We start from the raw sequence: 23582 nt of genomic DNA, 5'->3' as shown, positions 1-23582 counted from the left end.
GATTGTGAGAGGAGATTGTGAGAGGAGATTGTGAGAGGAGATTGTGAGAGGAGATTGTGAGAGGAGATTGTGAGAGGAGATTGTGAGAAGAGGAGATCGAGGGAGGATGTATATATTAAAGTGCTCTACTCTACTGGCTCTACTGGTGTTACCACACTTTCTCTGCTTACTCTACTGGCATTACTCTACAGGCTCTACAGACTCTACTCTACAAAAATTATTGACTCAACTTTAGAGGCTCTACTGGCGTTACTCTATTGTCGTTGCTCGTTTGGCCCACTGGTCCTATCAGCGTCACTCTTTCGACCCCTCCCCTGGCGTCGTCGTACCACAGTTCGTGCCAGCCTCAGCAATCTTGACAGGCGAAAAAAACAACCACAAAATCAAAAACAAAAGTTAAACTACTACTCTATTGGTGTAATTCTACTAGCTTCTACTCTACTAGCTTCTACTCTACTAGCTTCTACTCTACTAGCTTCTACTCTACTAGCTTCTACTCTACTAGCTTCTACTCTACTAGCGTTAATTTACAGGCTCTACCAATTCAGACTCAAGATGAAACACAGACGGGTCTGCTCGATAGTCTAATTGCTTCCTAGTGTCGCTCTGCTCGATAGTCTGGTAAGTGTGCTCCACTAGCTCGCTTCGCTCCCTAATGTCGCCCTAGTGTCGCCGTAGTTAAACTAAATGCACGGCTAGTTAATTCTAAAAACGACGTATTGTTAAGCCGTCGAAATAGTCCTAAACGCTCTTTTCATTTGTACATTAAAACTTTTTTCAATTTACACAACTGTTTAGTATAATAACAAGTTGTTAAAGGTCTGTTTTAAGGACCCCCCCATCGCCTTTTAGGCTCTTCTTAGCTCTTCTTCGCTTCCATGATTCGACTCCCTTTTTCTTTTTCTTCTCTCCTTTGAAGAACGCTACCAAGTTTTTTTTTCATCTCTGTATGAGAAGAGGTGACAATCAATTTAGATGGCTCTATATATATATCTCTTTTTACATTTGACGATAGCTATTAGCACTTAACCAGATAGCTGTTAAACTCAAGGAGGTACTCTATAAGAATGCAAGCAACTTTACTTCAATGTATAAAAAGGTCAGCGGTTGTTCGTAATAGAGTTGTTATTTCTCGACAATTTTCATCACTGGTCTCAACAATCAGGCCATTTCAAGTTTCAAAACGTTATAACTCAACAAAAGCACAGGAGAATGGTGCAGCTGCTGAGAAAGGGGAAGCTGAAAAAGTAGAAGCTGAAAAGGGTGAAGCTGAACAGAAAAGTCAAGGTAAAGAGCAAAAAATTGATGCTGATGATGCTGTTGGAGCTGCTGCAGAGACAGAAAAGGAACCAGCTATTATTGCCGAATTGAGGGAGAAACTAGAAAAGAAAGATAAAGATTTGGCGGCAATGAGAAACCACTACACACAGGCCAAAGCCGATTTCCGTCATTTGCAAGAAACTACCAAAATCGAAAAACAAAAGGCAAAGGACTTTGCCTTGCAAAAGTTTGCCAAGGAGTTGTTGGAATCACTAGACAATTTCGATTTGGCTTTGGGCCACGTAAAGGCAGAAACTTTGAAATCAAACGAGGAGGTCAAAAACTTATACGATGGAGTTGATATGACTAGAAACATTTTTGAAAAGACTTTAGCCAAATTCGGAGTCTCAAAGATTGAACCTTTGGATCAACCATTTGACCCTAATTTACACGAAGCAACTTTCGAAGTTTCCCACCCGGACAAAGTACCAGGAACCGTTTTTTTTGTTCAACAAAATGGATACACTTTAAATGACAGGGTCTTGAGACCAGCAAAGGTTGGTGTTGTCAAAGTTGAAGAGTAAAACGGAGGTGGTCAAAGTTGAAGAGTAAAACGGAGGTGGTCAAAGTTGAAGAGTAAAACGGGGGTGGTCAAAGTTCAAGAGTAAAACGGAGGTGGTCAAAGTTGAAGAGTAAAACGGAGATGGTCACATACACTTTTTTTCCTTTTTTCTTACTTTTTCATTATTTGATATCTTGTAAATATATAGCATTTAGACTAACGAATAATCTTTGAATTACCTTATGGTGTTACTTGGAACTACTGGTATATAACAAAACGTTGGTTTTTGCTTGGTCTCGGGTAAACTATGTACAATGCCCTCTCATCATATTTCGAATGAGTCACTTTTTTATCGCCGTAATCAAAAATTTTTCAATCTAATCTTTAAACCAACTGGGGAAATTTTTCAACAATAATAATTACTCCAAATGTAGTTTCTAGTTCTTTTTTTAAAAAAACATCTTTTTTTTGGCAATGAAAGCTAGTATGATGCCTTTGAAACCTGTCGTTGGTCGTTTCTTTTCTACTTCGTCGTCTGTGATGAAAACATTAAAGATAGGTTTAATTCCCGGTGACGGAATTGGTAGAGAGGTGATTCCCGCTGGACGGAAAGTTTTGGAAAGTTTATCATCAAAACACGATTTGCAATTTGAATTTGTAGATTTAGAAGCTGGGTTCGAGTTGTTCAAAAAGACAGGTACCGCGTTGCCTGATAGGACAGTAGATGTTTTGCAAAACGAGTGTGATGGTGCATTGTTTGGTGCTGTTTCCTCGCCGACAACAAAAGTAGAAGGATATTCTTCCCCAATTGTCGCTTTGAGAAAAAAATTGGGTCTTTTCGCTAATGTGCGTCCTGTTAAATCAGTCAAGGGTATAGGAAGACCGGTTGATATGGTAATTGTCCGTGAAAACACCGAGGATTTATATGTGAAGGAAGAGAGAACATTCAAAAGGGAAGATGGAACAAAAGTTGCAGAGGCTATCAAAAGAATTAGTGAGACTGCTTCTAAGAGAATTGCGAAAATGGCCTATGATATTGCCTTGCAAAGGCAAGCCATTCGTGATGCCACATCAGCAGGGTCGGAACAAATACACGAGAAACCCTCTGTCACTGTAACTCACAAGTCTAATGTTTTATCACAATCGGATGGCTTATTCAGAGAGTCATGCAAAGCAGTTTTCGATGCAAATCAAGATAAATATAGTGGAATTGAATACAAAGAACAAATTGTCGATTCAATGGTTTATCGTATGTTTAGAGAGCCAGAGATTTTTGATGTAGTAGTTGCACCAAATCTTTATGGTGATATTTTAAGTGATGGTGCAGCAGCTTTGGTTGGATCTTTAGGGGTTGTTCCATCGGCAAATGTTGGTGAATCCTTTGCAATTGGCGAGCCATGTCATGGATCAGCACCAGATATAGAAGGAAAAGGTATTTCCAACCCAATTGCCACAATAAGATCCACTGCTTTGATGTTGGAGTTCATGGGTTACCCAGAACCTGCAGCAGAAATTTACAAAGCAGTGGATGCAAACTTATCAGAAGATAAAATCAAAACTCCAGACTTGGGAGGAAACTCATCCACTCGAGAAGTTTTGGATGATATCATCAAGAGACTTTGAAACATCTCTTATTTTTTAAGTACGTATACATATATCTAATACGGTTTGAATCTTCTATCCTTTCTACTTTTGCTGCTGTGATCCTTTTTAATCGCTCTTGCTTCGTCTTTGTGCGCAGAATTTGAAGTGCTCGTTTTACTTTTTTCAAATTGGTAACGTTTTAATTTTTGAGGCAATTCCCATAACTTGATATTTCCATCCTCTCCACATGTTAAACATTGAGTTGTATTTGGAATGGCTAAAACGTCTCTAACAATTTCTTTTCCATGGGCACCAAGTAATTCAATTTTCTTTGACTCCTTGAACTGTTCCTTCTTTGGATTGAAAGGCAAGATGTACAAGCTTTCCGATTCATTGTTACCATAGGCTATATATCCTGATGGATACAAGTCTACAACATAGCTATTGTTTGGCCATTTCACGCGTAGGTCACCAAGGTCAACAAAATTTGCACTTGCGGAGTCCTCGTAATTTGTATTGTTCATATCGTGAAACATTAGTGTTTCTATATGAGTCAAGATCGAAACTCTTGACTCGCTTAAGAAATGGCAAGAATGTACCGATCCAAAATTTATCACTTGATGTAATGCATCGTCTTCGTCTGGTTTACTTATATCATATATATTGACATATCCGTCCGTAGAACCAGACATCAAATACTGTTTCAAAGTAGGATGAAACTCCAAGGCTGTCACATCGTCCAGATGCGAATCCACAAAGGATTTGACAATACTATTGTTTGAATTCCGGATATCCCATATATGAACTTCTGCATCGGTTCCACTCAATTCAGTTCCGCCAGCTAATAGACCGTCTTTGTACGCTAAAGACAAGAAATTCGAGTTTTTCGAATTTGTCATCAGTGAAACTAGCTTATTTGCTGCTCTAATATCCCAAATATTAACTCCATCAGTTGAACAAGAAACAATTGTACTTTCATTAATAACTTTCATATCATTAATACTAGACTCATGGGCCATCTCATCTCCACTAATAAAAGACGTTGAAGCCAATTTCGACAAGGAGTAACCAGCCAACAGACCACTACTCGTGGACGCTATGAACTTATCATTCGACAAAAGCCCCAATTTCAAAACCCAATTGTCCACCTTTGTTGTCGACCAAGTAAAAATGCATTTTGCACCCATTTCTAATCAGCTTTTAATTAAAGAATTGAAAGCATAGAAGGGGAAAAAAAAAAATAAAAATAAAAATAAAAAACTCTACAGAAGAAAAAGAATTTCATAAATTCTTCCTCGTGGAGTAAAGAAACAGTGAATTGAGGAATAGATCATGAGTAGTATTGTTAAGAAGGGCATAAGTTTCACCCCTAAGGTGAAAAAGACAAGTAAAAAATCTGCTATATCTAGGGCTTCAACTACACCCAATACACCCGAGGCAACTCAGAAGACGCCAACTAGCCAAGTAACAGTAAGCACCGAGAAGAAGAAGAAGCATCATCATCATCATCATAATCATAATAATGAAGCAGACCGAATACGACCGCTTGAGACCCCCCCAAATTCCCAAGCTTTAGAACTAGGGAGAAAAGAGGCTTCTGAAGGAGGTAGTGGGCTACTGAAAAAGTCTGGAAACGTCACAATAGCTGTTGCAGCTGAAAGAAACGATCTGCTAGCAATTTCCAAATATCCCGATTCAGCAATTGTAGATAGTTCCGATGAGGAAAATGAGGAAGGGGATTTATCCATTCAGCAAAACAAAAACAAGATTCGACAATTTTCTCATAGTCAAAGAAGATTATCTGGAATTAATCAGGTTGGGTATAGAAGTAGATCCTCTTCAGTATCGCAAAAGCCACAAGATGAGGCTCACACTGCTTCTACTCAAGGTCCTGCTAGGATTATTATTCCTCAACAAAAGACTGCAAAAAGAAGGAGATCACTGGTTTCTAGAAGCTCAAAAAGAAGATCGGTTTCATATCCAATACCAATTGTAAATACGATTGCGCCCACATTAAAACCTTCGATGCTAGATCCAAAAATTCCACTCCGCCCCGCTGCTGCTAACTCTGCTGCTGCTGATTTTGCCACCACTGATTCTGCCATTTCAGCACTTGATCTTCATAAACTGTCTCCAAAAGGAGTTCCCAGAGCTGCTCCAGTGAGTTTGATCATGAATGATCCAGACCCAAAACCAGAATCGGTAAGGGAGAAAAAAAGTATATCTGAAAAAGCAAAGGGAAAAGAAAAGGAAGAAGAAAAGGAGAGGGAAGACGAAAGTTCCATTTTGAGTAAAAGGCGACGTACTGAAGACGTAGTAAGTAAGGAATTTGTACTTGGAATAGATCCAAAGACAAACAAGGTTAGAAAATTTCGAAGAAAAGATGCTTTGAAAAAAGAAGTCAAGTCGGAGAATGGCTTTTCAAGGGTAGCCGATGTCATGCTTGATGATATAGCACCGATCGAGCCAGATAATTTGGTTACAACCGTTACCAGTGTTAGTCAAATCCCTGTCAATATCAAGGAAGAAGATCTGAGCTTATATGCCGAGCTTGACTATGCATACGAAGGTATGACAATGGCAGATTTATGCAAGCCAACACTCAAAATTGGGCAAGTTAGTTCGAATCATGCATTAGTAGTGGAAGCTGAAAAACAAATGAAACAAGAAAAGACACAGAGAAGACTAGATAGAGCCAGAGCAAGAAGAGAGAAAATTTCTCTAGAGGAGGCTAGACTTTTAAATGAGGGGAAAACGCTGGAAGATACCAAATCAGATGATGATAAAACAAACAAAAATAAAAAGGTAGACTTGTTTCTGCTAGACGATGACGACCAATCGCAAACTTCAACGGCAATTCAATTGACTTTGTTAGATGGTAAGATAGGGTACAAAGAAGAATCAGCGATAGTTGTAAAGCAAAGAGTGGATACTTCAAACCGTATTGTAGAACAAGCTAACCCATATTCTAACCCTGTCACTTCAGCAACTTACGGAAAGCAATTGCATACGGACAAGTGGACCTCCGCCGAGTTGCAAGAGTTTTACAAAGCATTGAGTATGTTTGGTACCGACTTTTCGTTGATATCACAGTTGTTTCCGCATAGGACGAGAAAGCAGATCAAGTCCAAGTTTGCATTGGAAGAGAAGAAATATCCCGAGGTGGTTGAGTTGGCTTTGAAAAGGAAATTGCCTGTTGATTTCGAAGAATACCGAAAAAATGTTAAAAACGATATCAAGACTATTGAACAGTATAACGAGAACTTGCGTAAAGTAAGGTTTGAACATGAGGAAAGTATGAATGCGATTGCCATGGAACGGGAAAAAGCATATAGAGAAGATGCAGAAGCTAGCAGAAGAAGAGAAATTGAAATTAGAACCGGTACTAAGCCAATGACGAGAGCCGAGAAGGTGAAAGAATTGCGTAAGAATGAAATAGTTGTTGGTTCTATAGATGATGTTAAACGGAATCAGAGAATGTAATGTAAATATCGGCGGGCTATTGGAATGGACATTAAAAGCAAAAGAAGTCAAAATTGTTTTTCATTTAATACAGTTTTTTATTTTAATTAACTCGAGGCACGTGACACTCCAGGTTATTTTTTATTTTTTTTTCAACTTCTTTTTCTTTTGTTTGGAATATTCATAAATTGGCATATTTAATGACTGAGTCATCAAGCCATATATGGACTTTCCGTCACTTCAACACTGAAATGATTTATATGTAACCACACAACCAGGTGAATGTCTTCTTCCAAAAACTACATACTTGAAATTGATCCTCCTATAGCAGAGAGAGGGTCTGATGCCATTAAAGAATTGGATTTGCTAAAATTCACTGTTAAGCTAAGTCGCCCTAGCGTGCTCTTGAGGTTGAGAGTGCCATTATTGTTCATAGTTATAGTGAGTTTGTGTGCATACACGTGGCGGAACTGGGGATATTTTTTAGATGATGGCACTGTACAAGGGATAATTGGAGCACATGTTGCCGCTCTAGCCATAGTATATCTAATTCAAGAACAAGAGGACTCATTAATAGTGATGAGGGGAATTGGTGCTCAACTTTCTGTACGCAGAACATGGTTTTTCCAAAACTCGAATACTTTTATCCCCATTGACAAGATGATTGATTTTGTTATACATGAAGGATTTCACAATTATGCGCAAGTTATTTTTTATTTATGTATTTTAACTAAGGACAACACGGTAAAGGAAATGACAGGAGAAGAAGGAGATAATAATATAAAGGTTGTTTTTGAGGAGTTTTTACCGAGGAAGGAGATATTGCTACAAGTATGGAAATTGAGTAGACAGTTGTTGTTTGGTGAAACAAGGCGGTACTGGAGGAGAAAACCAAGTCAAGGATTGAAACAATTGCATTAGCTTAGAGAAATAATAGATAATAGAAAAACTATCGACACTATCGACACTATCGAGCGGAGCGAGGTAGTGTTGAAACAAGCTACTGAGTGTTGTTCCACTATTGAGCAAACTACAGAGTGATGCTCCACTATTGAGCAGAGCGAGATAGTGGAGCATCACTCTGTAGACACTATCGACACTGTTTCGCTCCGCTCAATAGTGGAGCACACTTACTGATGACACTATCTCGCTCTGCTCGATAGTGTCGTTAGTGTCGATAGTGTCGATAGTGTCGATAGATTTATCACGTGACTTTATTGAAATTCGCTTGGTAAACGTGGAGCAGTTTCCTCTCTTTATAGACCCCCCCCTCACCTTGCTCTAGATGATCTATGTAATAGCCAATTTTACAAATCACACAGCAGAGGATTAAACTAAAGAGTTTCACCAAACAAGTACATTTTGGCTTGTCATACTGGAAGTGAAAGAATTTCATTATTAAAGAAACAGAAAGAATTTCATTATTAAAGAAAGAGTAAGAATTTCAGTAAAGGGAAAGAAATTTCATTAGAATTGGGAAGAAGAATTTTACAACCATAAATTTAATGACTTGTAATTTACGATAACTCTGAAATAGCACAATTGAATGCCTTTAATAGCACTGTAGTTTACGTCTTTAAAGCACTCTAAATTTCTATTTTTTATTCTCAATTGCTAGAAATATCATACATTTTACTTATTTCAATTAACATAAATCAATCATGCTAGAGTAAATATTAATTAAATATATGCCAGTTGGTTTTTTTAGTTTACTGAAAAACCAATAAATATGTAAATAAAGAGCCCGGGGAATATATAGTGGAGCAACACTCAGTAGCTTGTTTCAACACTTTTGAGCAGAGCGAGATAGTATTGATAGTGTCAATAGTGTCAGTCAATGTTCTCGCTTTGCTCGATAGAATAGGTCGATAGGTCAATAGTGTCAGTCAATAGTGTCAGTCAATGTTCTCGCTTTGCTCGATAGTGATAGTGAGTGTGCTCCACTATCTCGCTTTGCTCAATAGTCTCGAGTCTCTTTGCGCATTTTTCATAGCAACTCAAGCGAAAATAGATCATACAACGTTTAAACCCTCCACAAAAAAAAGCATAATTAAGTAGATCTTAATTAGGAAAGCCATCTACTTCTCTCCTCTCTCTCTCTCTCTCTCTCTCTCTCTTTCTCTCCCCCCTTATTTCAACATAGCAAGCAACATGAAAAAAAAAAAAAAAAAAAAAAAAAAAAAAAAAAAAAAAAAAAAAAAAAAAAAAAGAACCAACCTACATGACGTAAATGGGCCACTTAGCAAAGATAAAAATAAAATTCAGAACAATATGACCCATTGAAATATAAAGTGATTTTCCTTTAAAATCACACTTGCTAATTGTCTATTACTTTTTGCTTGAAAAAAAAAAGGAATTGAGCTTATATATTCTATAACAACTTTTAAGTTTATTTGATAACTATGTCAGCTGGAAAATACGCTTTGGGTGCTGCTGTTATTCTCGGTGGTGTTTACTATTATGACCAGAATGTTGAGCGGATCTTGCCTAGAAAAGAGCATCATCAATTGGCTCAACAAACAGCTAAAATCGATAAAAAGAGTAGTGATTTAAACAACAAATTGACAGATAAATTGGAAGATGGAAAAAAACAGATTCAAAAGAAAACTGAGGAAATCAAAAGCAGTGTCAGCAATCTGCAAACTTACAAAGACTTGAAAGGAGATGCAACAAACTACAAGAAACACGTTGAAGATGCAGTTAAACCAAGGGACGAAAAATCTGTTTTTGTTTTGGGAATGCAAAAATATATCGATTTTATCAATTGTTTGGGTGAAGGTAAAGTAAAAACGGGAGAGACTCAATTATCTTCAATGGGTCCTTTACCTGAAGTGAAGGAAGAGTCCATTTTTGGAAATTGGTTTAGAAAGAGCAGCAGCGGTAATGATAAACTAGACGATGCCAAAAATAAGGTTGAAAAGAAAAAAAACGAATGGAGCGCATGGGGCTCTGAAAAGGCAGACGAAGCTGAAAAAAAGAAGGACCAATGGTCTAGTTGGACTTCGCAAAAAGTCGATGATGTGAAAGCTGATGCTGAGAAGGAAAAGAACAAGGCTACCAATTGGGTTGCAGACAAGGCAGATGAAGTAGTCAAAACCAAGGACGAATGGACAAACTGGGGCTCTAAAAAAGTTGATCAAGCACAAACTGATGCTGAAAAGAAGAAGGATAAATTATTTAGTTGGGGATCTGATAAAGCCGAAGAAGCGAAAAAGCAAGCAGAGGATACTAAAGATGGGTTAGTAAATTGGGGATCTGCTAAAGCCGATGAAGCCAAGGCTAAAGCCGAAGAAGAGAAAAAGTCATGGATCAAATGGGGAAACAAAAAGAGCGATGAAGTTAGTAAGCAAACAGAAGATTTGGCTGCTTGGACCGATAAGAAATGGAACGAAGCTTCCGACGAGTTGAAGAAACAATTTCACAACTCAAAAGAGGAATTCAACAAGTACTATAGCAATTTGGGGAAAACTGTAAATGACGCAACAAATCAGCTCAACAAGAAGTATAATGTTGAGTACGAAAATGCAATGAAACAATATGAACAGGCCAAGGTACATTTTGAAGATTTACAAAACCAATTAATCAACGATCCAGAAAAGAACAAAAAATTATCCAAAGCCAAGGAAGATTTCAACAGCTCTTTAGAGAACTTGCGTTTGTACAGTGAGGATGTCTATAATGACATTAAAAGCAAATTGAGTGATGTTTTCAAGTAAAAAAAAAAAAGGAAAAAAAAAAGGAAGAATAAAAAAACAAACAAATGTATCAACCTCCTTTTCTCTGCAAAATATAGCTTCTTGGTACAGCTTGTATGTTTAATTGTGCTGGAGTTGAGATTTTATTGTGGTAGACAAGTTTGTATATTTTTTCATTATGTATAGAAATATATAAAAAGAAAACATTTCAATTATTTTATTTCTTCTGATTTGAAGTTTTGTTGAATCTCTGGAAGAAAAAAAGGAAAAGGAAAAGGAAAAGGAACTAGAACTGGAAAAGGAACTGGAAAAGGGAACAGGAAAAGAAGAGAAAAAGAGAAGCTTTCTGCTTTCTCCGACTATGAAATGATCAAACAAGTACCGAAGCTTTATGGATTTCAGCTTTCCAAATTCAAATGCGAGTCTAAGATCCCAACATTTGAGCTTTTACACAAGCTCGGTATAGTTTCATATCCACGATCTGGTTTAGCCAATTGGACGACAATGGGCCTTTTAATTCAAGATAAGGTTAGTTCGATTATTCGCCATTGTTTGGACCATTGTGGATACGAGGAACTACGTCTATCGCTTCTTTCCCATAAATCCTTGTGGGAGAAAACAGGAAGATGGGATCAACAGGAAATTTTTAAATTGAAAAATGATGATTTTTTATTGGTGCCTACAGCCGAAGAAGAGATAACCGAGTATGCAAAGAGGAATTTAGATAGTTATAAGCAACTTCCGTTTAAATTTTACCAAATAAACCAAAAGTTTCGTGACGAGAAAAGGCCAAGAGGCGGGTTGTTACGAGGCAAGGAGTTTTTAATGAAGGATGCTTACTCGTTTGATATTGACGAAGCCCACGCATTAAAGAACTATTCTTCAGTAGTTGATGCTTATCATCAAATTTTTCGTAAAATTGGGGTTCCTTATGTCAAGGCAAAAGCTGATAGTGGAGAAATGGGTGGTGATATGAGTCACGAATGGCATTTCTTGAACGAAAATGGAGAGGATACTGTATTTACATGTAATTCATGTGGTCACATTTCAAATCTGGAAGTTACAACTGCTTTCCCAATAAAAGAAGCAGAGCTGAACAAGTTGGCTGAGGGAGATGATGATGTAGCTGTTGGATATTTTATGAATAGAGACAAATCTACTTTGATCTGCGCATATTATCCTGCAAGTCGAACTTTAGAGCCAAGGTTTGTTCAACAAGAGGTGCCCGATTTAGATTTGAGTCATTGTAAACCAGAGAAGGAAATACTTGAAGAATTCAGTACCAACACTGGTGATGAGTTATCTAAAAGGGTTGTACGAATAATGGATGCTAGATTGACTTCTCGCTCAAATTTCCCAGATTTTCCAGTAAACTTCATCAACAGATCAATGATTACTACACTAACTGATATACCGATTGTGCTTGCCAAAGAGGGTGAAATTTGTGGAGAGTGTGAGAAGGGACACTTGGTGCAACTGAATGCCATTGAGGTTGGACATACTTTTTATTTGGATGAAAAGTACTCGAAACCATTGGATTTGAAAGTTGTTGTGCCTGTGAATGAAGGCACTCTTGAAACTAAGAATGTCAAAATGGGCTGTTATGGAATTGGCATCAGTAGGGTTATTGCAGCAGTTGCCGAGATTAACAGGGACTCGCATGGATTAAGATGGCCTGCTAGTATTGCGCCGTGGCAAGTTACGGTTATTTCAAATGAAGAATCGAGATTCGTTAAAGAGCTTGCCTCACTATTGCTGGAGACCGATTATAGATGGGACGATAGAGATGTTTCTATAGGTAAAAAGATTATGCAATCAAATATGATGGGCATTCCATTGGTGGTAATTTTAGGTAAGAATTACCCTCGAGTGGAAATTGAAGTTAGAGGTGAAAGGAAAAACGGATATTACGATTCTTTGACAAGGTTGCAAAAACAAAAACAAAAAGAGGATGATTTTTATTGGGAAACACAATATTTGGATGGAAAAGACGTTAAGCATTTTGTTGATAAGGAGCATCTACCTTTTGTTGTGAAAAATCTATTAGATTACTTGTAAATAACTATTCACATTTAAAAAAAAAAAAGCATTGACTAAATAAAATCTCACATTTGTAATAAAATTTGACATCCACATAAAATCTCACATCTGTAATAAATTTGACATCCACATTGGTTCAAATAAAATCTCACATCTGTAATGGTTTTGCAAATATAATCTCACATCTATATTGGTTTTGCTAACCGATTGACCTCTACATTTACACCCTCAATTTTCATCATTCTCTCTACAAACCAAGCTTACCAGTAATCTTTGCAAATACATGTAAGATTATTACTGAAAAAATAAAACCAACAGCTAAAAACAACACAACCAAAGGATCGACTCTCAACCCTTGAGCTTCATCTGTAAACAATTTCATCATTGTCGATGAGCTTCCACCGGCACCGGCAGACCTTGTGCTCAATGGTGTAGCACTACTCGTTTGAGCCTTCTTCTCGGCGGTGGACTTTCTCTTAACCGCGCTTCTCAACCCGCCTGGCGCTTGAACTGATGATGACGTAGACTAGAACATAATAATAAGTTAGTTCTTCAATTTTGTAAATCTCCAAATCACTCACCTGACACATACCATTATTATACAATTCTTCTACTCTTTAATCCCAGTTTATACTTCACACGTAATCAATATCAACCAACCTCTTTTTTTTTTTTCACCTTGCAATTTTTTTTTTCTCCATCTGTCATCTTCTGCGCTACCGTAAATACCTGTCACGTGTAAGCAATACACGTGTAAAAGATCACGTGTATGTCAATCACGTGTTCTCCCTTCCTTTCTTTTTTCTTTTTTTTTTTTTTTTTCTTCCCCCCCACCTCCTCCTCCTCCTCCTCCTCCTCCCCTCTATAACAAAGAAGCGCGCTTCAATTGTCGCAGCGAGAGAAGAGGAAGAGAAAAAAAAAAGAAAAAGAGAAAAGGAACAAAGTTATGAATTCGAAATAGTAATAACTTTGATTTGTTAATTCATTAATATTAAAGGTGGAGCTTTCTTTTTTTTTCCCCCTTTGAAACTTTGGCCAGGTTTGTTGACTAAAAGGTTTAGTCGTGTCCCAATTTTTTTTTTATATATTTATTTATTTATTTATTTATTCTGCCGTGGCTGATAATTGATATCATAGTTTCAAGGCTAGTGGGTTTTTGGCTTGCAGCGTTTTGTTTGTCAAGCTATCTTTTCTTTTCTTTTTTTTTTTTTCAACCTTTTTTTTTTTCTTTGTTAGTATATCAAGTCATGGACTTTAGGAATTTGTCAACAACTCCAAATCATATGGAATCATTGATACACCGTCGTCCTTCGTTGTCACCCCTGTCATCTGCGTCGGGGTACTCTTCCTCATCGACGGCATTCAACAATAATACCACCACCAACAACAACAACAACAGTAGCAATCCTCCTGTGATTGTGTCCAATCAGCGGTTGTCGAATATTAAGATGAATTTGCAATCTTCATGGTTGAACCAGGCAACCTCGGCAGCAACTTCTGTAGGGCCTTGGGTCGAACAGCAGCAGCAGCAAACACTAGACGGTTTGGATAAGAAGTCTCTTGAGGAAACGGCCAAAAATCAAGAACCAGGCCGATTTGCCGAGAACTCTGCCAATCAGACTAAACGCAATGATAATGATACAATTACCCAAATGAACGACACGAAACAAAATAATGACACTGATAATGAGATAAATAGGATAAATGCCAGCAAGGGGAGTACCAATAGTGGGAAAGGCACTCTTGTTGGTGGCACTGATACCAGTGGTGGTGGTGGTGGTGGTACTAATGATGATGGAAACAAGAAGAAAAAAGATAGAAAAGGAGAAGAAGGAAAAGAAGAAGGGGTGACAAATGTTGATAATGATAACGATGACAATGATGATGACGATGACGATGATAATAATGACGATGATGACGACGACGACGACGACGACGAACTAATCCCTACTGCTATTGTGATTAAAAATATTCCCTTTGCTATCAAAAAGGAACAGTTGTTAGATGTGATGACAAAACTAAACCTCCCTCTACCATATGCATTCAACTACCATTTTGATAATGGAGTTTTTCGAGGATTGGCATTTGCGAATTTCACAACTACAGATGAAACTTCCCTTGTTGTTAATCGTTTAAATGGTCGAGAAATTGGAGGTAGGAAATTGAGAGTCGAGTATAAGAAGATGTTACCTGCACAAGAACGTGAAAGAATTGAGCGCGAAAGAAGGGAAAAAAGAGGCCAATTGGAAGAGCAGCACAGAACAAACTCTAATGTTTCTTTGGTGTCGTTGTTATCGCAAGCATCGACTACTGCTGCCACTAAAAATTTGAGTGTCGCTGGTGGCGGCATTTCCACAACAACGCAAGAGCGGTTTTTCCTCAACCTTCCCTTTGGCAATTCACTGTTTGCAACTCCTTCAATTGAGATAAACTTTAACGACCCCGAAGTATTGGAGTTGTACACTCAATTGGTGTTGTATCGTGATGACGTTACGAGGTCGGTTTTTGAATTGGCAATATCGCCAATCAATTTGAATTTAGTACAAAGAAAGATCATTTCATACGTTTGCAACTATTTGAACTTATTGGAATTGTTTGATAATGGATTGGTGATTATTCGCAGAAAGCCAGGGTACATATCTGTAGCTCCATTGGCACAACAAGTTCCCAATCAAGCGCACCAACAACAGCAACACAGCCACCACCTCGCGCCACATCATTCTACTTCAATGATGAATCTTAATCAAATTGCAAGTATCCAGAATCCCGAATTGTTGCGCTCTCAATCACAGTCTGCCTTGCCTTTGCCTAGATTGAGACAGCAGACTTCTACTCCAGTGACGCAACAACAACAACAACAACAACAACAACAACACCAGCAGCAGCTGCTGCAGCTGCAACAACAACAACAACACCAGCAGCAGCAGCAGCAACAACAGCAACAGCAGCAACAACAACAACAACAACTGTATCAACAACAACATGTGCCAAGCTATGCTGTCTACCTGCAGCAACTGCATCTTTCACAACAAAGGCCATATTCTCAACACGGGTACTATCAGACGCCACAGCAGCAGCAACAACCACAACCACAACCACAACCACAACCACAACAGCAGCAGCAGCAGCAACAACAACAACAACCACAAGTAAATCCCATCAATCTGCTTCAACAAGTTCACCAATCACAAACGTTTACCCCAAGTTCAAGCTCTGCTGCAGCGTTACTCAGGTCTAGTAGCAATAGATCATATGTTGATGTCAGAGCGACCCCTCCGTTAAACAGTTATTCCCACCAGGTTCACAATTTGACACATGGGGGTCAACAGACGCAAGCATCATCGATCACGAGCTCGCCAATTCAACAAAATCAACAACAATTTTTTCCAGGGAACAATCCGTCGCAACCACAAACGCCTCTTAGCACCAATTTACGTTTTCAGCCATTTAGTCAACATGTTACTTCAAGTTTTACAAATTTACCTCAAACTGCCAATAGCGTTGATGAGTATAATAGCAATTCAGACATTTCGTCTAAATTTAATACATTAGGTCTAGGAGGATTGGCAAATGGCGGGTATGAAGGGAGTAATGGTATTTGGGGAACAAAATAGAAGAAGGAAGAAGGAGAAGGAGAGGGAGAAGGAGAAGGAGAAGGAGAAGGAGAAGGAGACTTTTGGGTGCTTTTTTATAGAATCACTAATGAAGAACATAATATATATATAATGAGTAACTAATTGAAACCAGGCCTCTATCGCAACTCTATTATAACTCTGTTTTCTCCATCACAACTCTATTTTAACTCTGTTTCCTCTATCACAACTCTATCACAACTCTTGTTTACCATTTTCCATTTGTTTTTACTGCATAGACCTTATTATGGAAATAATTTTAAAATCAAGAGTATTTAGTATTGGAGGTGGTGCCGAGGCTCTTGCTCACTATTGTGGCGATTATCACGATTTCCTCGAGTAGACAAAAGAAATACCATGAAAATTTTATGTCAGAAAAAAGAAAGAAAAAAAACAAAAAAAGAAAAACTTTTCTTAAGAAGACCAAAATGAGAGCAGAAACAAAAAGAGAAGGCAAAAAAAAAAAAGTTATCAACAAAAAGCTCATCATCATTTTCATCAAAACCCAGCAATTGACCAAAACACATTTTTTTGGGAATTTTATACAATAAGAGGATACTTGATACTGTATATTTGATAAACAGTTGTTTTATTTTTTAAACTCATTGACAGGGTGCGTCTTATCATACTTGCTTATCTATTAACTGGTAAAATCAAGTATACATATAAATTTATCTATTGGAAACCAAATCTAATTATATATTTGGTGTAATTACCAAACGCGTATCTTATCGAGGAAAGTCAAGTTTTGTTCTTCAAAGTTGAGAAGATAAAAAGTATTGAAAACGAAGAGAAAAAAAATTTTTTTTGGCTTTGTTAGAAAGTGTCACTATCGTTGAGAAGAGCTATATATATATCTATCTATATATATATATATAAATGGGTCAGATTTTATCACATCCCGTGGTTGAAAAACATACGGAGGATGGCCATGATAAGTTTTTAGCTTATGGGTTATCATCCATGCAAGGATGGAGAGTCAATATGGAAGATGCACATGCTACAATATTGAATTTGCTGACGGTAAACAAAGAGGATGACGAATTGAGAATTAGTAAAGACAATGGCAGCGATGACGGTGATGACGGCGATGACGGCGCTACTGACGACGAAAGAAACGAATCTGAAACTGTTGTGAATAGTCAAAACGAGGCTTTAGCAGTTGATGATAAAGTGGATGATGCAGTAGGAGAAGTTTCAAAAGAGGATCTAGAACATGTTGCATTTTTTGGGGTTTACGATGGACACGGAGGAGAAAAAGCTGCTATATTCACCGGGAAGCATTTGCATCACATAATTATGGAAACTGCCGAGTACAAGAAAAAGGATTACGTAAATGCGTTGAAGCAAGGTTTTTTAAATTGTGACGAAGCCATTTTGAAAGACGTTTTCATGAAAAACGATGAAAGTGGATGTGCAGCAACTTCAGCAATCATAACCCCTAAATCAATCATTTGTGGTAATGCCGGTGATTCCAGAACCGTTATGTCGATAAATGGATTTGCAAAGCCATTGTCATACGATCACAAACCTTCAAACGAAGGCGAGAAAACAAGAATAAACGCTGCAGGTGGGTATGTTGACATGGGCCGTGTCAATGGAAACTTGGCATTGTCAAGAGGTATTGGGGACTTTGACTTTAAGAAAAATGCAGATTTGCCAGCAGAAGAACAAATTGTAACTTGTTTTCCTGATGTTATACTGCATGAGATCAACTATGAAGATGACGAATTTGTAGTGTTAGCATGTGATGGTATTTGGGATTGTTTGACATCTCAAAAATGTGTTGAATGTATTAGAAGGGGAATTTACGAAAGAAAACCTTTAACACAAATTTGTGAAGAAATGATGGATTTATGCTGCGCGCCAACATCTGATGGCTCAGGTATTGGATGCGACAATATGTCCATAGTCATTGTGGCCTTGTTGAATTATGCGGCAAATGAGACTATAGAAGAATGGTATCAAAAAATCATAAATAAAATTGAAATTGCTCAAGAGGAGGTTCACTATAATAAAACCGAGGTGGAAGATAGTGATCATGATTACCAGCATCCCCAGCCTCCTCGGCATCAACAACAAGCTAAATATGGATCTATTTCCGAGCCCTATGAAAAAATATACAAGGGAATGTATGGATACCGTTACGAAATGGGTCTGCAGTTTGAACGAAGCGGTGGTGGTAGTAGTAGTTCCGGTGGATTAATGAATGGAAACTCAATATTTGGTAGCGGTGGTTATGACGAAGAGGAAGGTCCCTCAGGTGAACGTGATGACGATGACGAAGATGACGAGCACAATAATGTCGGCGCACACGGGCGCGGGCATCCTGACTCTGGCTTGAATAGTGGAGCAATTTCCTTGCTGAAATTGTTATCATCAAACGCTTTAACTAATGAAAATGGAGTGATATACTTAGATACCTCCTCAGCGCAATCTTTATTGGCACATTTTGGTGTTGGAGATACCGTTCATCGTGAGGATGTGGACCTGGCCGAAGAAGAAGGAGAAGAGAGAGATACAGACGAAGTAGATGGTGGTGGTGGTTTTCACAGGAGGTCTACGGAAGAAAATGAAACTAATCAAAGATTCGAAGAAGTTCATGATGATAATGATGACAACGACGAAGAGATGAGTGAAACGCCCAAGAGTGACTAAATTATAAGGTTGATAAAATTGTGTTTTGTTGGTTGTTTTTTTTTTTTTTCTTGGATTAATTATATGTTGATGGGTGTAGATTTTAAGGGGAGATGTTGAAAAGAAAAAGAAAAGATATATATATAAAAAAAAAAGAGAGAAAGAAAGAAGAAAAGACCAGATTCATTCGTTTGATATTGAAATTGTGAGTCATAATCATAGATAAGTGTTTAAACTCAAACTCCAAAGTTATTCAGTTTTAGTTTTCATATTGAAAGAGAGAAAAAAAACAAAAAACCTTCAATTGTCATTATGTTCTATTAGCTATATACAATTATACTGGTTTTCCATTAATAAATTCACTCCATCTTTGAACTTCCTGAGGAACAACCACTTTTTCAGGAACTTTATTAAAATCTACTTTTTCACCAATTTTTTCTCTCAAGCAAGAAGCAAATAATAGTGATGTGTTTGGTTCGTTGAATAGTGGTATTGCAAAATCAATTGCATTTCTTCTCATTACATAGTCCTCATCTAACAAGTCCTCTGCTCTTGCTTTAGCCAAGTTGAACACTGCTGCAATGTCTTCCTTTTGGAAAATTTCTCTTAATGCACGTTTATCAGTTTTTGGAAAATCTATAATTTCAACTGGTTCAGAGACATAGTTCTTTAAGTAGTCGGCAACTGGCTGACTTGCTGTGTAAAATTTATATCCCAAGCCGCTTATCGTTTTGGCAACGTTACCTAATTTGTCATTAGTTAAATCACCTCCAAACAATACACCTTGTCCAGGAAATGGGAGTTTGAAATTCATGGTTGATTGTATAGAGGTCCAATAAGCTTCAAGTAGATTCTTACCAAAACAAGCAACTTCACCTGTTGAAGCCATTTCTACTCCCAAAAATGGGTCAGCTCCAGCTAATCTTGTGAATGAAAACTGGGGTACTTTTGTAGCAACTCTATCGTACTTCTGGTTCATAAGGTTAACTGGTGCTGGAACGCCTTCATTGATCAACGCCTTAACTGCAACATCAATAAAATTAACACCCAAAACTTTTGAAACAAATGGGAATGAACGAGATGCACGAATATTACATTCAATGACTTTCAACTCGCAATTTTCATCATCAAGTGTACCATTTTGATCATTTTTGATGATTTGCATGTTGAAAGGACCAGTGATTTTCCATGCGCTAGCAACCTTATCAGCAATCACCTTCAACCGGTCAAGTAAAGTTTGCGATAAGTGTTGAGGAGGTAATACCAAAGTGGCATCACCGGAATGGACACCTGCATTTTCAATGTGTTCAGAAATAGCATGAACTAATACTTGTCCCTTTGCAGCAACAGCATCAATATCAATTTCTTGTGCACCTAAAATAAACTTGGAGATGACAACTGGGTGGTCACGAGACACTTTTGAGGCATTTTTCAACTTAGCATCTAGCTCGTTTTTGTTGTTGATAACAGACATAGCGGCACCTGATAAAACATATGATGGACGCACCAACACTGGGTACCCTACTTCATCGGCAAACTTCTCAGCATCTTCAACTGAAGTCAACTCTTTCCATGCTGGTTGATCAACTCCAATTGAATCTAAAATTTGGGAGAATTTATGACGATCTTCAGCTTTATCAATATCTTCGGGGTCTGTACCTAGAACATTGCATCCATTTTCTTGCAAAGGTAACGCAATATTTTGTGGTAGTTGACCACCAACCGATACAACCACACCTTCTGAGTTTTCTAATTCATAAATATCCAATACTCTCTCCAATGATAACTCTTCAAAATATAATCTATCAACTTCATCAAAATCCGTTGAAACAGTTTCTGGATTGTAATTTATCATGATTGTTTTACGACCGCTTTCTCTTAAGGCTCTAGCAGTCGACACGGCACACCAATCGAACTCAACTGATGATCCGATTCTATAAACACCTGAACCTAATACTAAAGTGCCGTGTTCGTTAAACTCTATATCGGAACTTGTAGCGTTATAAGTAGTGTACAAATAATTTGTGTTGGCAGGGAACTCAGCAGCCAAAGTGTCAATCTTTTTAACAAATGGAACAATTCCAAAACTTTTACGAACTTGTCTAACTTGTAATTCTTTGGCCCCTACGCAAAGAGCAATTTGTTTATCTGAAAATCCCATCTTTTTAGCTCGACTCATCAAGTCCATGTTGATATTGGATAATTCTCTTGCTGCTTCCAACTCTCTGTACATATTAACAATATTCATCAATTTGTAAAGAAACCATTTATCAATCTTTGTCAAATCATGAACTTTATCAACTGAGTAATTTTCATGCAATAAAGCTTGTCCCACTGCTAACCAGCGTCTATCAGTAGGATTGCGCAAAGTATCATCTAAATCTTCAAATGTATCACCTTGAAATCCAATATATGAAGGATCAATTTGTCGAATTGCCTTTTGAAAGGATTCTTCAAAAGTTCTACCAATGGCCATAACTTCACCAACAGATTTCATTGCTGAACCAATATCGCGCTTAACGTGTTGAAATTTAGACAAATCCCAACGAGGTATCTTGGTCACCATATAATCCAATGAAGGTTCAAAGTTAGCCGAGGTGGTTTTAGTAACTGGATTTGGCAACTCTGGTAAGGTATGACCCAATGCAATTTTAGCTGCTGTATAAGCCAATGGATAGCCAGTAGCTTTTGAAGCCAAAGCTGATGAACGAGATAAACGAGCATTGACTTCAATAACTCTAAAATCTAATCCATCAGGTTGTAAAGCATACTGTACATTACACTCTCCCACTACTCCCAAGTGTCTGATAATCTTGATTGCTGCTGTTCTCAACATGTGGTATTCTTGATCGGATAAAGTTTGTGAAGGAGCAACAACTATTGAGTCACCAGTGTGAATACCCAAGGGGTCAAAATTCTCCATGTTACAAACAGTGATACAATTACCCACGCGATCACGCACCACTTCGTATTCAACCTCTTTCCAACCTTTTAGAGACTTTTCAACTAAAATTTGTGGAGCTAAGGATAAAGATTGAGCAGCCAAATTACGCAATTCGACTTCATTTGCAGCAAAACCTGAGCCTAATCCGCCTAGAGAATAGGCCGATCTAACAATAATAGGATAACCAACTTCCTTGGCTGCTTTCAAAGCATCATCAACGGTTTCTACAGCAATAGACTCTGCAATGGGGATATTAATCTCTTTCAATGCTTGTGCAAAAAGATCACGATCTTCTGAAGTTTCCAAGGTTTTTATGGGTGTACCCAATACTTTAATACCATATCTATCAAAAACACCCATCTTGTCTAATTTGACACCAACGTTTAATCCAGTTTGTCCACCAAATGTCAATAGTATACCATCTGGTTTTTCTCTTTCTATGATATAGGTGATATATTCAGGTGTAACAGGTAGATAATAAATTTCATCAGCTAATGAATGTGAGGTTTGGTTTGTTGCAATGTTGGGATTAATCAAAATGGATTTTTTGTTTGCTTCTTTTAATGCCTTGATAGCTTGTGAACCAGAGTAATCAAATTCTCCAGCTTGACCAATGGACAATCCGCCTGAACCTATAACAAGCACCTTTGAGACATCTACCAAATGCTGTGAATGCTCGTCGTTGAACTTCTTTAACAAGTCTGCTCCAGCATATTTCAATTGGTTTTGAAACAGGGACAAACTAATGGAAAACCATGATTTTGGAACATGTATACTTTGTGGGTTTAATGCATTGGATATACGCTTACTGATGCCGCCACAGGCACCGCCACAACCACCACCACCAACAACAAGTTTAAATTGACGTGACAATGACAACTTACAATTAGTTATTAACATAATGGAAAATAAGGGGGGGAAGGGGTAAAACTTGTCTATCTAGGTGCCCAATAATTGGCCGATAATACTATTATAGATGTAAGATTCTTTCGATATCTTGGTTTATTTTCTTTTTTCCTTTAGCAGACTGTACAAGTATTAGGATAAATAGAGGAGAGAAGTTTATTTCCTCACAAGACTCCTTTAGTTATCTCTTCTCCAGAAAAGGGATGAAAAATTTCCAATTCTAAAGTGAATAATTTAACTAAAGTGCAGAAAAGGTGACTCAATGAGAAGAAAAGGATGAAAAATTATTGAAAAATTTGTTAGCCGCGATGTGCAATCGATTTTTTTTCCGCTGCTACCAAGTGTACTTTATTGATGAGATTACCAATAGTTGGGGAATTAATCAATGGCAGGATGTTACTAAGATGAAGTTATTAATGGCAGGGTGTTACTAAGATGAAGGGGTCCTCCCCCCTAAGGATCAGTTTATTGACAGATGCATTACAAGTTATTCTGCAGTAACTTTCTATTAAAAAGCAATTTTCATTTGTCAATATGTTTCATATTAACCATAATTCTTATTTATCAAAACCAGTAACAAGAAGATTTTTAAAAAGTTGTCTTGTTTTATGGTCAATATCCAATATCAATGGGGAGAGGAAGCGGGTCCATAATAGCTTGTCAACAGAAATTAATACGGTAGCGCACACACAAATTAATCCATTATTTTTCAAGTAGTGTTGCTTAAAAAATTTCATTTCATATATTTAAGGTTCTTTCGCGAAACTATCGAGCGACACTATCGAGTGACACTATCGAGTGACACTATCGAGCGAAGCGAGATAGTGGAGCACCCTAGCTCTGGTTAACAGTGTTGCTCC

The 23582-nt window shown here is 37.7% G+C and overlaps 11 protein-coding genes across 11 annotated transcripts; 8 read left to right on the top strand and 3 right to left on the bottom strand. All coding sequences in view use genetic code 12, as the record gives it.

The window, feature by feature from the left end:
* Nucleotides 1-1067: 1067 nt before the first annotated feature.
* Nucleotides 1068-1844, top strand: MGE1 (Mge1p; the record flags this gene model as incomplete). The annotated part of the gene is made up of 1 exon (XM_049324514.1): nucleotides 1068-1844. The coding sequence occupies one exon, from the start codon at nucleotides 1068-1070 to the stop codon at nucleotides 1842-1844; it is 777 nt and encodes a 258-aa protein (XP_049179790.1).
* A 452-nt stretch (nucleotides 1845-2296) lies between these two features.
* On the top strand, nucleotides 2297-3445 carry LYS12 (homoisocitrate dehydrogenase; the record flags this gene model as incomplete). Its single annotated transcript, XM_049324512.1, has 1 exon — nucleotides 2297-3445. One exon carries the CDS (start codon nucleotides 2297-2299, stop codon nucleotides 3443-3445), a length of 1149 nt encoding a protein of 382 aa, XP_049179789.1.
* A 35-nt stretch (nucleotides 3446-3480) lies between these two features.
* KGF56_003202 (uncharacterized protein) lies at nucleotides 3481-4593 on the bottom strand (the record flags this gene model as incomplete). Its single annotated transcript, XM_049324511.1, has 1 exon — nucleotides 3481-4593. One exon carries the CDS (start codon nucleotides 4591-4593, stop codon nucleotides 3481-3483), a length of 1113 nt encoding a protein of 370 aa, XP_049179788.1.
* A 145-nt stretch (nucleotides 4594-4738) lies between these two features.
* Nucleotides 4739-6889, top strand: KGF56_003201 (transcription factor TFIIIB subunit; the record flags this gene model as incomplete). The annotated part of the gene is made up of 1 exon (XM_049324510.1): nucleotides 4739-6889. One exon carries the CDS (start codon nucleotides 4739-4741, stop codon nucleotides 6887-6889), a length of 2151 nt encoding a protein of 716 aa, XP_049179787.1.
* Nucleotides 6890-7150: 261 nt separating this feature from the next.
* On the top strand, nucleotides 7151-7789 carry KGF56_003200 (phosphatidylinositol N-acetylglucosaminyltransferase; the record flags this gene model as incomplete). Its single annotated transcript, XM_049324509.1, has 1 exon — nucleotides 7151-7789. One exon carries the CDS (start codon nucleotides 7151-7153, stop codon nucleotides 7787-7789), a length of 639 nt encoding a protein of 212 aa, XP_049179786.1.
* Nucleotides 7790-9270: 1481 nt separating this feature from the next.
* Nucleotides 9271-10584, top strand: CSP37 (Csp37p; the record flags this gene model as incomplete). Its single annotated transcript, XM_049324508.1, has 1 exon — nucleotides 9271-10584. One exon carries the CDS (start codon nucleotides 9271-9273, stop codon nucleotides 10582-10584), a length of 1314 nt encoding a protein of 437 aa, XP_049179785.1.
* A 345-nt stretch (nucleotides 10585-10929) lies between these two features.
* Nucleotides 10930-12621, top strand: PRS (putative proline--tRNA ligase; the record flags this gene model as incomplete). Its single annotated transcript, XM_049324507.1, has 1 exon — nucleotides 10930-12621. The coding sequence occupies one exon, from the start codon at nucleotides 10930-10932 to the stop codon at nucleotides 12619-12621; it is 1692 nt and encodes a 563-aa protein (XP_049179784.1).
* Nucleotides 12622-12850: 229 nt separating this feature from the next.
* On the bottom strand, nucleotides 12851-13198 carry KGF56_003197 (Arf family guanine nucleotide exchange factor; the record flags this gene model as incomplete). Its single annotated transcript, XM_049324506.1, has 2 exons — nucleotides 12851-13129; nucleotides 13196-13198. The coding sequence occupies 2 exons, from the start codon at nucleotides 13196-13198 to the stop codon at nucleotides 12851-12853; spliced, it is 282 nt and encodes a 93-aa protein (XP_049179783.1).
* A 688-nt stretch (nucleotides 13199-13886) lies between these two features.
* On the top strand, nucleotides 13887-16217 carry PIN4 (Pin4p; the record flags this gene model as incomplete). Its single annotated transcript, XM_049324505.1, has 1 exon — nucleotides 13887-16217. One exon carries the CDS (start codon nucleotides 13887-13889, stop codon nucleotides 16215-16217), a length of 2331 nt encoding a protein of 776 aa, XP_049179782.1.
* An 897-nt stretch (nucleotides 16218-17114) lies between these two features.
* On the top strand, nucleotides 17115-18893 carry PTC2 (type 2C protein phosphatase; the record flags this gene model as incomplete). Its single annotated transcript, XM_049324504.1, has 1 exon — nucleotides 17115-18893. The coding sequence occupies one exon, from the start codon at nucleotides 17115-17117 to the stop codon at nucleotides 18891-18893; it is 1779 nt and encodes a 592-aa protein (XP_049179781.1).
* Nucleotides 18894-19206: 313 nt separating this feature from the next.
* On the bottom strand, nucleotides 19207-22716 carry CPA2 (carbamoyl-phosphate synthase (glutamine-hydrolyzing); the record flags this gene model as incomplete). The annotated part of the gene is made up of 1 exon (XM_049324503.1): nucleotides 19207-22716. One exon carries the CDS (start codon nucleotides 22714-22716, stop codon nucleotides 19207-19209), a length of 3510 nt encoding a protein of 1169 aa, XP_049179780.1.
* Between the last annotated feature and the right edge of the window lie 866 nt (nucleotides 22717-23582).

This window comes from Candida oxycetoniae (genome assembly GCF_023343755.2).
Source record: "Candida oxycetoniae strain CBS 10844 chromosome Unknown scaffold28, whole genome shotgun sequence".
In the NCBI taxonomy this organism is placed as follows: domain Eukaryota; kingdom Fungi; phylum Ascomycota; class Pichiomycetes; order Serinales; family Debaryomycetaceae; genus Lodderomyces; species Lodderomyces oxycetoniae.
This window is presented reverse-complemented; position numbering and strand designations above follow the sequence as displayed.